The 14,039-nt window shown below is 44.7% G+C and overlaps 1 protein-coding gene across 1 annotated transcript in view; it reads left to right on the top strand.

Annotated features, from left to right (window-relative positions):
- The first annotated feature begins 5,400 nt into the window (after positions 1-5,400).
- LOC120235352 (guanylate cyclase 2G-like) overlaps positions 5,401-14,039 on the top strand; it is a 43,433-nt gene continuing 34,794 nt past the window's right edge. Inside the window, exons 1-5 of the mRNA XM_039237640.1 lie at positions 5,401-5,784; positions 6,986-7,334; positions 8,857-8,966; positions 11,855-12,040; positions 13,346-13,490. Of these exons, the coding sequence (XP_039093571.1) occupies positions 5,401-5,784; positions 6,986-7,334; positions 8,857-8,966; positions 11,855-12,040; positions 13,346-13,490 (1,174 nt within the window). The remainder of the gene's footprint in view (positions 5,785-6,985; positions 7,335-8,856; positions 8,967-11,854; positions 12,041-13,345; positions 13,491-14,039) is intronic.

The raw sequence follows: 14,039 nt of genomic DNA, 5'->3' as shown, positions 1-14,039 counted from the left end.
TGTGGCACAAAGTTGTTTTCAGAAAACTTAAGATTTGGTTGAAACAGGCTTGTTCATCATTTAGTATCTTTGATGACTGAGCAGAGACCTGCCCTTCCTCCCCACCGCTTTCTGAATGTTTTTGCTCTTCATCCTAAGGCTTTCCTGGGGGGTCAGGAGCCGTCAACTGGGAGACAGGATCAAAGACCACACAATAAATATTCAGATCAGAAATATGGCACTTAGGCTGGACCAACCTGCTAAATGTCAAGTTACACCTGTAGCCAAAAGAAAACTCAAAAGTATTGATCAGAATCCGTGGATTGTGAAAAGCACTGGTCAGGTGTCAAAGACATGCTCCTAGTGGAAACAGGTGTGAGAAAGAGGAACCTATCACAGGCCAGAGGAAGTCTTTAAGTAGCACAGGATAAATACCAGGTGGTTGAAGTATGTAAGAGGTCATGTCCCGTGAAAGAGGAATTTTTGCTCCCCGTATAAACATTTTCAGAAATATGACTGGCGTGATTTCATCAGAAAGGCAAGTCCAGTGGCCCACCCTTGTAGGGATGGTAGGACTAGTGTGCTCATGGTTAACTAAAGGAATGGCTTTTGGATTCAAGGGATCTGCCCTGTTTTAGTTTTAAGAAACACAAGTTCAACTTTTACTCCCCTTTCCTATGGTTCCTCAAACATTTACTAACTAGAAACTTTGGATTCATTGACTACATCACAGCTATTTATAAGAGCTGAGGACAGAGCAGGGAAGTTGAAAGTTCACACCTGAGAAGTTGATGGATACCTTTTACTTGCGCTTACTTATGGGAAGGCTAGTACAAGGGGTGCTAGATCTAGGAATGCTTCCTTTAGGAACCTGGAAGCAGGACCTGGAAGGAAACTTGCTGCCATCATCAAGCACGGAGTACTTGGTTATCTAGGAATCCACCAGAGTCCTAGGGTTTCAGGACAAGAAGCTCCTAAGGTCAAAGGGCTCATTCCCTGACATTTTCTTACTTCATCAATAAGGAAACAGAGGCTCACTGGGTGCCTGGGTGGCTCGGTCAGTTAAGTGTCTAACCTCGACTCAGGTCATGATCTCACGGTCTGTGAGTTTGAGCCTTGTATTAGGCTCTGTGATGAGAGCTCAGAGCCTGGAGCCTGCTTCGGATTCTGTGTCTCCCTCTCTCTCTGCCCCTCCCCCACTCACACTCTATCTCTCTCAAATAAATGTTAAAAAACAAAACCAAAAAAAAGGAGGCTCAGATCCAGTCTTATTTACTTGGCAAAACCTGAAGTTGATGCCTTTTCCCAGAACACATGATGAGATGTGAGAGAGTGGGGGAGAACAGGGGTGATGGCTGCCTCTCCTTGGGTAATTTCCTTTCCCTCAAGGTGATTACAGGCTCATCTGGTTGTATTCCAACACCTTTTTTTGCTTCTGGACAAATTCAAATCCACAGATTCCAAACTGTTACTTCTCAAAATATGATTAGGCCACTGATTTACAACTTGAGAGGAGATGGTGGGGGTTGGGGGGAGCAGGAGGGGAGGGAGGGCCATTAGAAAAAATAAAAGCCAGAGGACTTACTAAAGCTTTGTGACCCTGGACACAGCTAATCTTACCGCTTTTAGATGTTGAACAGCTGGCTCTGTGTCTGCTTCATGGCACAGGCTGGTCACCATTGAGGAACCCATAAATCAGGCTGAAAGAACCCTCTCTCTGTAATAATCTCTTTAGGAAATAGAGGCGGGATAAAGTAATTAGGAATCAAAGCACTACCCCACTACATAGAAAACTAAACTCTGTACCTCTGCTGGCCATGCACGGGCCACTTTTGCTCAAGCCATCATTGGTGGAACAACGTGGCCTCCGCAATCACCACCATGGCACTGGTAACTTGCAGGCATAAGAATCTCCTAGAATGGAGGCGGACTGATGAAGCGGAGAACACTGTGCCTCCTTCCTGCCACCACACTGCCTGCTGAGCCCCCACCACTGAGCTACTTTTAACCTCAGGCCTTCCCACTCCAGCCAATCAAGCGTGTCCCACAAAGTGGGTGGGGACTGTAGCTAGGGAAACCTTTCCACCATTACTTGGACCACTGCATCTCTGTTTCTCTCCAGCTCTGAGGACAATGGAGAGATGGAAGGGACTGAGCTCAGCAGAGAATAATTAGAGCCTACAGAGGTAAGCCAAGTGCCTAGAGGTGTGAAGACCCAGACCTCTGTGAGGTTCTTCTGACCTGAGGATTCAGACAGCATGAGTTAAAGCCCATGCTTTTACTCCACAAATCCAATTCTGTAGGGTTTATTTTTTATTTGTTTTTTCTTCCCCAGGGAGAGAAAGAACATGCATGAGTGGAAGAGGGAGAGAGAGACTCTCAAGCAGGTCCATTCCCAGTGCAGAGCCCGACAAGAAGCTTGATCCAATGACCCTGTGATCATGACTTCAGCTGAAATCGAGTCCCATGCTTAATTGACTGAGCCACCCAGAGGCCCTGGAGGGTTTATTACTAATTAAAACTTTCACTTTTCTTCCTCATTGCAGACATTAAGAAAACAAACATGGAAGAAAAGTAAAAAGAAGAAAAAACCACCCGTATAATTTCCATCATCCAGAGAGAACAACTTTTGGTGATTTGCTGCATGTAATCTTTGCTATACAACCTTGTGCGCCTTTTTTTAAGAAAATAAAAATGGAATATGGTACATGTCATTTTTACAGTGTGCTTCCTCACTTAATACAATCTTTCTAAGTCAATAAATATACATTTAAAATATCATTTTCAATGACTGCATGGTCCTCATTCATATGGGTTTGCTCCATGTTATTTATCCAGGCCCCTACTGTTGGACATAAAATTTGTGTCTAATTAAAAAAAAATTTTTGTTGTTGTTGTTTATTTATTTTTGAGAGAAAGAGAGACAGCATGCAAGGGAAAGGAGCAGAGAGAGAGAGGGAGATACAAAATTCAAAGCAGGCTCCAGGCTCTGAGGTATTGCTCGAACCCAGAAACTGAGCCGAAGTTGGATGCTTAACTGACTGAGTCGCTCAGGTGCTCCTGTGTCTAATTTTTTAAATTAGGATTTTACTTTTAACTCCAGTGTAGTTACCATACAGTGTTATATTAGTTTCGGGTATACAGTTTGTGTCTAATTTTTGAATGTTAGAAAGAAGCGGTACTGTTACATTTTATCATATGATCTTATTTCTTTAGGATAAATCCCCAAAAGTAGAATTTCTGAGTCAAACATGCATATATCCTAAGGCTTTTAGATGCATATTGAAAAACTGCTGTCTACTAACATTCCTATAAGCAGTGTATGTCTGTTTATCAGACTCTCACCAACACTGAACCTCACTGGTATCTTCTTCTGGTTTTGACCATACCCTCTTGTGAGCACTTACAAATACAAAAATTATTTATACTTATTATGATTAATATTAATTTGCACATTTAAAGGCCCAACACAGTGTTGGATCTGAGGCTCCAAAAAGAGACACATACAGTCACCTTGGCCTCAGAGTTTCTCAGAAAAAGGCAATCTGTAAATGTGAAGAATCTAAAATTATCTAGAGTGGGAGTATGAGTTTTAAAAAGCTTGTATATGGGAGAGGGAGACGGGATGCAGTGCATGTAATAAGACATTTCCAGAGTCCTAGTTTTGACATTATGACTGGAGCAATGATACATCCATCAGGGATGCTCCTTTATTGAGTTCCTACTAAATCCAGTGCACTGTGCTAAGGAATTAGGTCATCTCCCAGTATCTTTATGACACCCTTCTCTAGGGGGTATTACCATGTTCTTTTGAAATTGAAGAAACTAAGGCACAGATGTAATTGACTTTCCCAGGACTACATACATCTGGTAAGCATATGGGTCAAAGAGGTCCATGCAATTCCAACTATGGTCAGAGCATGGGAGTCTAGACTCCGATTTTTTTTTATTTTTATTTTTTTTTGTAAATTGACACAGAGCTGTCCTAGCAGAGGAGAGAGAGAATCTGTTGCTCAGTGAAGTTATGATGAATTGGGTTTGGAGAAAAGCAACCTCTCTAATGCACTGGTTTGGAAATGGACCTCTGAGGTAGGCTAGACCTAAGGCTCAGTAGCCCCATCCTGGAGGCTTGCAACTGAAGGAAGAAAATTAGAGAATAAATAGTTACTGTCTATTCTTTCTTTCCTCTCACCCCAGACTGTCTCAAAGTCTCTCAAACCTTTGTGTTCCTGGGGATACACGAAGGCCTGTTAAATGCAGATTTCCAGGGTAAACCCAAGACATTCTGGTTCAGAGGGTCTGCAGTGGTGGTCTTGAATCTATACATCTGACCATCAGGAAAGACTGATGTAGGTGGTCCTTAGATTAAGCGTTGAGTATCACAACCAGTCTACTGTGCTGAAATGCATAATCCCAAGGTGAGTAGGAGATGCCAGCCTCTTTCCCACCAGTGGGATCCAGAAGAAATCTGATGGTAGATGGAGACTGAACAATTTGTACTTATAAGCATTTGCCCAGTTGGTGGCCGGGTCATCTTACCTGGGGATAGTGATGGCTTTCCAAGGGGCAAGCCATCCTTGTAATACTTCATGTGAAGCAATATTTCATATGTAACGTATTATATATGTAATACATTGTATGTAATTCATCAACAAAGAGATGTTCTCAGCTCTGCCCAGAGCTGTGTAGACAGAGAGTTAATATTCATCCATCAGTAACATCTCCCTGGTGCCTTAGGCCTGGGTGAGGGATACAGACTAAACCAGCTGTCGGTAATCCCACTCACAGCCATCACCTCACTAGAGGAATTTTCTGTAAGAGAGATTCTGCAGGTGATAATCATCATTATTGTAATGATATTAACATTGTCAATCGCCATCATCTAACATTGATGAAATGGCTCTTTGCCCAGGTATTACGCCGGGCACCAGATCACTTTTAATCCTCACCATGTCACTTTGGTGAGGATCCCTTTGCAGTTTTACCCCCAATTTATGGATCAGAAATGAAGGCATAGAGAGGGGACCTAACATGTCATAGGTCATACAATATGTGGTGAAATCAGAATTCCAGCCCAGGGCATCTGTTCACACTTGAGTGGTTCTCATGATTTTTACTTTACTAGTAAAAGGCTAGTGGGGATGGAGTGGGACTTACGTGACCTTCCCAGGACCATGAAGTCTGTCAGTGGTCTCACTGGACCCATTACCAGGGCTTGATGTCTCCCAGCCCCAGTCTCTTTTTTCAAGACTGCTGTTTTTAGATGTGTTAGGACAGACTCTGAAAAGGGAAGGTTTTGGTTAATTAATGCCACTGAGTAGAAAGCAAGCTGCAGTCCTCAGGGACTCTGCACAACCATTTAAGCTCCTGGTATGAGTGGTCAGGAGGCCGCTGCAGTGATATAGGTGTTAGATGCCATCTATGGCTCCCAAGGTGGGTGTTGAGGACTCCCTCGGATCTGAGCTCTGTTGGCAGATCGAATGTCATGTTGCCCACCCAACGCTAGTTCTGACACTCTTTGTCAGCCTGCTAGTGACTTGGCTTGAGGCTGCTAAACTCACCGTGGGCTTCCAGGCCCCCTGGAACATCTCTCACCCATTCAGCGTGCAAAGGCTGGGTGCAGGCCTCCAGATTGCCATGGACAAGATCAACTCAGAGGCAGCGAACCTTGGAAACTTCAGCTGGGAGTTCACTTATACCAATTCAACCTGCAGCACCATGGAGTCTCTTGTTGTTTTCATCAACCAGGTCCAGAGAGAACATATTTCTGCTCTATTCGGACCAGCATGCCCAGAAGCAGCAGAGGTAGAGTATAGCCTTTCAGAAACTTTGGCTGAGTGTTTATTGGAAGGGATGGTTTTAAAAAGGATGGTACCAGGGTGCCAGGGTGGTTCAGTCAGTTAAGTGGCTGACTTCGGTCATGATCAGGTCATGATCTCTCAGTTCGTGAGTTTGAGTCCTGTGTCAGGCCCCTGTGCTAATAGCTCAGAGCCTGGAGCCTGCTTCAGATTCTGTGTCTCCCTCTCTCTCTGCCCCTTCCCAGCTCGCACTCTGTCTCTGTCTCTCTCAAAAATAAATAAATGTTAAAAAATGTTTAAAAATGATAATACAGACTTGAATAATCTCTTGGCAAGGATGACATTGTTATAAATAATAACTATGTAGGTCTTGGGTACCATTTCTTTGAGATGTAATAAGACCGTTTAATTAGAACACTTAATTTTTTTTAAATCTTTTTATTTATTTCTGAGAGAGACAGACAGCATGGGCAGGGGAGGGTCAGAGAGAGAGAGGGAGACACAGAATCTGAAGCAAGCTCTAGGCTCTGAGCTAGCTGTCAGCACAGAGCCCAACGCGGGGCCTGAACCCACGAACCATGAGATCATGACCTGAATCGAAGTTGGACGCTTAACCGACTGAGCCACCCAGGCGCCCCCAGGTAATATTCTCTTTAAGGAAAGCCTTTCAAACCAAAAATTGTTAGTTAGTTCACTCACTAGCTTGTTCATTGTTTAGACTTGGTGTTATTGTATGTAGACCTTCTTATTCACTCTAATGCTGTCAGCCACATGGCTCACATAGATTAAGTGGAAAGTGAATGCTTCGTTTCCAACAGAAAAATATCATTTGCTTGTGTAGATTTCCCTTTGGTGTGTGTCATAAATTATTCAGTGATGGTAAAAGTAAATGGGAAAGAGTGAAGCATGACAGATTGCAATAAGCCAAGGCAAGCAAATAAGACAAACACATGTATCTTTTTAGTTAATGAGATTAACTTTGTGGAAGTCCTTGACATCCTGTCTCTGACAGGTATTGATGCAAAGGTCGACTAGAAAGAAGCATTGCAGTCCATGGATCTGAGACATCATCATCAATATTCTAAAAGAGAGGATTCAGTATGACCCACAGAGTCACTGAATCCAAAGTTTATGCAGACACCTTACAAAGGGGTTTGAGTGTAGCATAAACTAAGTTATGGAAAGACATCTTTTTGGTTACTTTCAAGGTTGTTGGCTTGTTGGCCTCAGAGTGGAACATCCCTGTGTTTGACTTTGTTGGACAAACTGCAAACCTGGAAGACAACTTCTTATACGACCTCTATGTGCAACTCGTGCCACCCATAAACAAAATTAGTGATGTGCTCCAGAAAAGTCTCCAGTACCTGGGCTGGAAACACATTGGGATGTTTGGAGGTCACTCTGGGACTTCCTCCTGGGATGGAGTGGATGAATTGTGGAAGGTTGTAGAGAACGGACTCAAATCCCACTTCACCATCACTGCCAGTGTGAAATATACCAACAGTGATGCAGCCTTCCTTCAAGAGAATCTTAGAAGCGTGTCCTTGATTGCCAGAAGTAAGTAGGAAAGAGTCTTTCCTTGCTTATGTTTATAGAGACAAATAGGAAAAGCAGATGGCTTGAAAAAAAAACTAAGAACTCTTCATTTTTCTATGGATGTAAAAAGCGGAAGGAAACAGGGTACAAAATTAATGGTACATAAAGACATCACCAAGAACAAAGTTTTTTTTTTTTTTTTAATGTAAAGTATAATCCCTGATGCTATAGTATTATGATGCACAGAGTAAGTTCTGGAAGTATCTTCCAGGTGTGCTGGGTCCTTACATTTGGGTTATTGTTTAGAGCATGGGCGGTGGAGACAGACAGCCCTAGGTTTGCAACCAGCCTCTGACACTTTCTAGCTGTGTGCTCTTGAGCAAGTACATTAACCTCTCTGTGTCTCTGGCAAAATGGAGACAATCATCTTACCTACCTCACAGAATGTTGAGGCTTAAATGAAGTTGTGCCTGTAAAATGCTAAACATAATAATTGGTCAGCATGTGACAGCAATTATTTTTGTTGTGGTACTGAAGAGGCTCTACTTTCCAGCATGAATTAGTAACTGACTCCTTTCTGTTCTTCATGTAAACTAAGCCCTTTATGTCCTTTACAGTCTGGGGACTTGGGGACTTTCTGATCCCTTGGCCTGAAGTGCTACCTGCAATTCGGCCCCACCTCACCCAACCGGCACTCTTTCTGTGGTTAGGTGGCTTCCTCTTATCTTTCCAGACTCAGCCCAGAGCCCACTTGCTCCGAGGAGCCATTTCAGACTATCTGATATGGAGCAGTTCGTCCCCTCTCACCACCACCACCTCACCCACGTTAGTATGAGAGCATCCTTTCCCCCTCATGAATTAGAATCTTGAATGTTCTCTTTAATCTCTTCACTTGTATGTCATGTTGCTGTCAGCTCCCTGAAGGCAGGGGTCTTCTCTCTTGCTTGCTGCTGTATCCTGTCTGTAGTACAGTGCCTGACACACAATTGGGACTCAAATAAGCAGATTATCGTTTACCTCCTTTGAAAAAATAAGTCACTACTTAATTTGAGTGTCAAAATGCATGCTGATGTGTTTGGATGGAAGAAAAGCACTGTGACCTATTCTTCGTGCCCCCCACCACAAATCCTCCATCCAAAGTCAGAAGGTCTAAATGCTCCCGATTCTGGGTCCTCTGTGAACTCCACCTAATTGCTGTGTGGCTGATGAGTCACAAGCCAGATATGTTGCTGTGAGTTAATTAAATGAAGAGATGAGAGCCCAGAAGTGGTCACAAACTCATTTTGGCTTGTACTTTGGGAGAAGCTGCAGGGAGGACCTCTGTTCTGCCAGCTTGTGCACTGTTGACATGGTCCCAGAAGTATACATGCTGGGAATAGTTTGGGCATTCCTAGTTCCTACCCGAAAAAGTTCAGGTCTCTTTGGCTTCATTGGAGTGGCTATACTTTACAAAGTGTACGTGTGTGTTGTGTGTGTGTTTGTGTGTGTCGGCACATGTGCATGTGAACATGTACCATTGGCCGACTTTGTTTTCTCTTCTTAGTTATCATCTTAATCTGCAGCTCAGAGGATGCAAAAATTATTCTGCTGGCTGCCGAGAACCTGGGACTCAATACAGGAGAATTTGTCTTCATTATTTTGCAGCAGTTGGAGGTAGGTGCTCATGAGCCCTCCATGGCTCCCGCAGAAAGAAGTAGCAAGCAAGGAGCACTTGCTCTGCTCCAGATGCATCAGCTCACTGAATGCTCACTACTACCACCTGAGGCAGGCACCCTCGTCTCCTCATTGTAGGATCAGGGCACTGAAACTGAGTTGAAAGAATTTACCCAGAGTTCTTCTGCACAGTAAGTGAGAGGTTCCCGGTGGAGCCCTGGTAAAGGCCTCAAAAGACCAACATACTGGTCTCATAAGACAATTCTTAGGTGGTTTGGTTCATTTGGTAATGGTCGGGATGACTAAAACGTACTGCGTACCTCCTCTAAGTACCAAGTTTCACCTATTACTTGTCTCATTGCATTCAGTATTCCCAAGAGCCCCATGACGCAGATTTACATGCATAATTTACATGCATCATGGCTCTGGATATTTCCAACAGTCTTGTAAGGTGGATGTTGTTAGCATTCCCGACAAAAAACAACCGGAGGCTGGGATAACTAAGGTACCTTACTCAAGAGCTCAGAGCTCCCGAGTGTTAAAGCTGGTCTTCCAAACTGGGTCTTTTGCACACTGGGACTGAGCCCTTTGCCCCAGTAGCTCTGCCTTACAGAGCGTTTACTGCCAGGCCCCACTGTGAGCACTTGGTATACTAAACCCATTTCAGCTCACACCACCCCATGGAGAGATACTTTTTATGGATCTTCTGTGAACTCATACATGAGGACTCATAGAACTTATAGATGAGGAAACTGAGATCCTGAAAGCTGAAATAACGCACCAGAGGCCACATGACTAGTAGGAGACAGAGCTAGTATTTAAATCCAGTGGGCTGTACATTTAACACCATACCACACTAGCAGGCTTCTAAAAACTGCCACTTGGATTCAGCTATGGACACAGTGTATAATTTTTCTAGCAGTTTTGTCTTTCTAAAATGATCTTGTTGTACACAATCATGAGTTGAAATAGGGCAAAATGGAGTGAAGAAAAATGTCTAATAATGCTCCAGATTTCTTTTACCTTTTTATCAAGAGTATTTTCGATTGCCCAAAGTGTCTCAGATTTCTCTGGGCAGCCAGTTGGAATTCTACGCCGGACTTCCCAGAACATCCATCCACCTTCCCCTGTCATTGCTGGCCACCCATTTCTCTTCACTGCTGTCACCCCTGCCTTAAGACAGATGAGGAGATACTGGGCCAGGTCTTAGTATTGACAGGGAAGCCCTTCAACACCCTTGCTGCTTTCCCCCTAAACCTTGACAATGACATTCCAGCTGGATTATAGTGGCAGAAATCATATAGAAATAAAAATATACCACACAACATCCACACAGTTGAATTCATGCTGCTTTAAGAAAGAACAGCATCAATCCATTCTAGAAAAAGATTCCCAATGTAGGCTTAAGTGGGGAAAACATCAAGATGCGGAACAGCATTATAGGGTGATACTACTTATATAAAATGCACACCCATGCAGAACGGACAGGAGGGAGCCATGGGGGAATCGGGGAAGATTTTGAAGTCTTTCATGTATATACAGGCAATGAGTAGGCATTTATTTCATAATAGTAATAATACAGATAATAATTATCATAACAAACTACTTAAGCCATAAGAGAATCAAGAATCAGCAGTCCTGATGAATGGGTAAAGAAGAAGTGGGGTGTGTGTGTGTGTGTGTGTGTGTGTGTGTGTGTATGCAATGGAATAGCTGCTCGGTGATGAAAAAGAATGAAATCTTGCCATTTGCAACAACATGGATGGAGCTGGAGGGCATTATGCTAAGTGAAATAAGTCAGAGAAAGACAGATACCATATGTTTTCGCTCATATATGGAATTTGAGAAACTTAACAGAAGACTGTGGGGGAAGGGAAGGAAAAAATACTTACAAACAGAGAGGGAGGCAAACCATAGGAGACTCTTAAATACACAGAACAAACTGAGGGTTTATGGGGGTGGGGGAAATGAGTGATGGGCATTAAGGAGGGCACTTGTTGCACTGAGCACTGGGTGTTGTATGTAACTGATGAATCATGGGAATCTACCCCCGAAGCCAAGAGTATACTGTATATACTGTATATTAGCGAACTTGACAATAAATTATATATCTATCTATATCTATATATCTATACCTATCTGTCTAAAGAAGTAAAAGTCAGATTAAAAAAAACAACAACAGTCCTAAATTTTTCAAGTTTTTGCTACCCATTGCTAGAAGGTAAGGTTTCTGCATCTTAGGGGCTTGACACCCCAGGTAAGTTTTTAGTAATTATTTATTTATTGTTTTTTGGCTTCCTTCCCATTGCTTCAATGCTAGCTCCAAACTTTGTGGGCTCTCAGGCCCCCTGGAAAATTTCCCAACCGTTCCGTGTACAAAGGCTGGGTGCAGGCCACATATAGTAAAAATAACCAGCATTGATTGAGGGCTTAACTTATACCAAGCTGGGTGCCAGGATCTTCCATAGACTGTGTCATTTAATCCTCACACAACCCATGAGGCAGCGCTAGCACAGTCTGTAATATATTAGATAGGTGAGTGAGCCCAGGGCAGAAAGGTTAGGTACTGGTCCAAGGAGACAGTCATTAGATGGCGGAGCCAGCAGAGTATGGCCTGCCTTTCTCCAGGCTTCAGGTTCTTACTGTTGTATAACACTGAGATGTAATTAAGAAAAAGTTAAGAGCTTTGCACTTAATGTGCTCATTGAATGCTGTTTGTTTTCTTTGGCTTACCACTCACTAAATAAATTACAGCCTAAACTTTGTCCTGCAAGTTGTGTTTCCAAGGATTACAGTGAAGCGATTCAAATTCGACATTGACTTTATGTAGTTCCATTGAATGGGAATATTTCCTACAGAATGACTACATTTCTTTCATTGTGTTTCAGGACAGGTTTTGGAAGGAGGTTTTGACAAGTCAGAAGGCGATGCACTTCTCCACAGTCTATGAGTCGGTGTTTCTCATAGCCTTTGGCTCCTATGGAGAAGGCCCTGGAGATGAAGACTTCCGGAAACAAGTCTACCAAAGGCTGAGAGGGCCACCCTTCCACAGCTCCATATCCACAGAGGAGCAGGTCTGGTGTGGGGCCTTCCTGTACAGGCCCCTGCCCCCTTCTTGAAGGATGTTTGTGTTTGGCTCTGATAGTCTCCCTCTTATTTCCCCTCTGCCTGCCTCAACCCCCTAGTACACACACACAGCCACACACGCATGCAGATGAGCATGTGTGCACACAGCCACACACTTACTCATCTTTGACAGCCCAACGTAAACAGTAGTCTGATGCTGTCTTGTGAAATCTGTACCCCAAGACCATAGAGAAGGACAGAGGTTACTAGATGAGAAGTCGGTGGCCTTTGGAATCAGAGACCTGGGCTCTTATCCCAGTTCTGTTACTTACTAACTGTGGGCCTTGAGGTGAATTGCTTAACCTTCTACACATCTGTCTCTCCACCTGAAAAAAAGCGACTCGTAATGAAATCTGCATCTGGGGAGTGGTTTTGAGTATCTAACAAGCCAGCACATGGAAGGAGGTAGTAACAGTGGTAACAAAGCAGATTGTCTGGAACAGGGAGAAGCAGGTCAGGAGAGAGGCCAGCAGCCAGTGGTGGTCTCTGTATGTGCGAGGTGATGGGGAAAAGTGTCTCATTCCCACAGAGAATTCTTTACAGAGACGCCATTGGCCAGAGCTGGAGCCACTTCCAGTGTGGGGCCGAGGTGACCTTGAAGGTGATGAAAGGTCACTGAGGACAGAGGTTCCATTAGGAACAAGGTGGCTCATTGTGGATCCTAACACAAAAGAAAAGATGACAATTGACAAATACTGAGGGAGTCATCTGCTAAGTGTCAGCTCTGTGCCAGCTTCTACGGGGAGAACAGTGCCTAGCCCTGAGTCGGCACTTATATTTTTGTTGAGCAAATGAATACAATAGAACATATGTTGAAGACCTACTATGTGCCAGGTAGTGAGAATGGGAGTATACTTATTCTACCTCACTTAACTATCCATATCACTATCGTGACGGCGGTTTTCTCATTTTATAAATAAGTGGGGTGAGATTCAGAGAGATTCAGACAGGTTATGGAACTTTACCCCAAGTCCCACAGCCAGTAGAGCAGCAGGGTCAGCCTGGCTCTGAAATGTGCCCTCTTCCCATTAAACCAAACTCCCTCCCGCCCACACCTGACCTGCAGGATCATGTGACCTCATTGGGCCCAGGAGGCCCCAAGAGGCCAAGCGTGGTCTTCAATAGGGGGTTTGATAGCACAGACCCAGGCACTTGGAGGGCCCTCCTCTCCCTGGGGGACGGTGGAGACCGTGGGTGTGTTCCAAGGTGAAGAGGACAGAAACAGAGAAGGTCCTCCCTGTGTTCGCCTCAAGGTGAGCCCTTACGCCGCCTACCTTCATGACGCGGTGCTGCTCTACGCCCAGACAGTGAGGGAGCTGGCAGCCGCTGGCCAAGATTTCCGAGACGGGCGACAGCTGGTGGGCACCCTGAGAGGCTCCGGGGGCGCTGCACCGCAGGGTGAGTGGCTTGGCCCCTCTGGGTTTTCTCACCTCGGGCCTGCTGCTCCGGGGGCAGACTCGGAGAAGCGGGCCTGTGGCTCGAGGCCTGCTCACTGAGTCACGGGATCTTTCTTAGGGAGATTCTTCTTCAAGGGCTGGCTGAGGTTCAGCCTACCAGCTTCCCCGGGCTGCTCTTCCAGGTGCCCGGACCAGGTGAGGGGGCCTCCAGGAGACCTCATGCCCCCCCCCCCCCCCCCCCACCACCCCGGCCGCAGCCACCACACAAAGTCTTTCCCACTGCCTCTTTTGAACTGAATCTGGCTAGAATAAAACTCGAGTCTGTGAGGCCTGCCTCATGGGATCACTTCCGCAGTCCGTCCCATCCTGTGTCCTTCCTGATGGGGGCGCTGGGCCTGATTCCTGACTATTAACTTCTAATGATGGGACCACCTGATCCGGCTCCCCTCGCAGGGGGGAGGATAGACTTGGAGGTAAATCACCCTGGGTGGTGAACAACTGTTACCAGCTTTCAGTGTACTCCAGGTTCTCACTTCTAAGGCAGAGATAA

The sequence above is a fragment of the Hyaena hyaena genome, unplaced genomic scaffold, assembly GCF_003009895.1.
Source record: "Hyaena hyaena isolate Hyena2069 unplaced genomic scaffold, ASM300989v1 scaffold_128, whole genome shotgun sequence".
Lineage (NCBI taxonomy): Eukaryota > Metazoa > Chordata > Mammalia > Carnivora > Hyaenidae > Hyaena > Hyaena hyaena.
The sequence above is the reverse complement of the archived record's forward strand: the minus strand, read 5'-3'. Positions and strand labels throughout refer to the sequence as shown.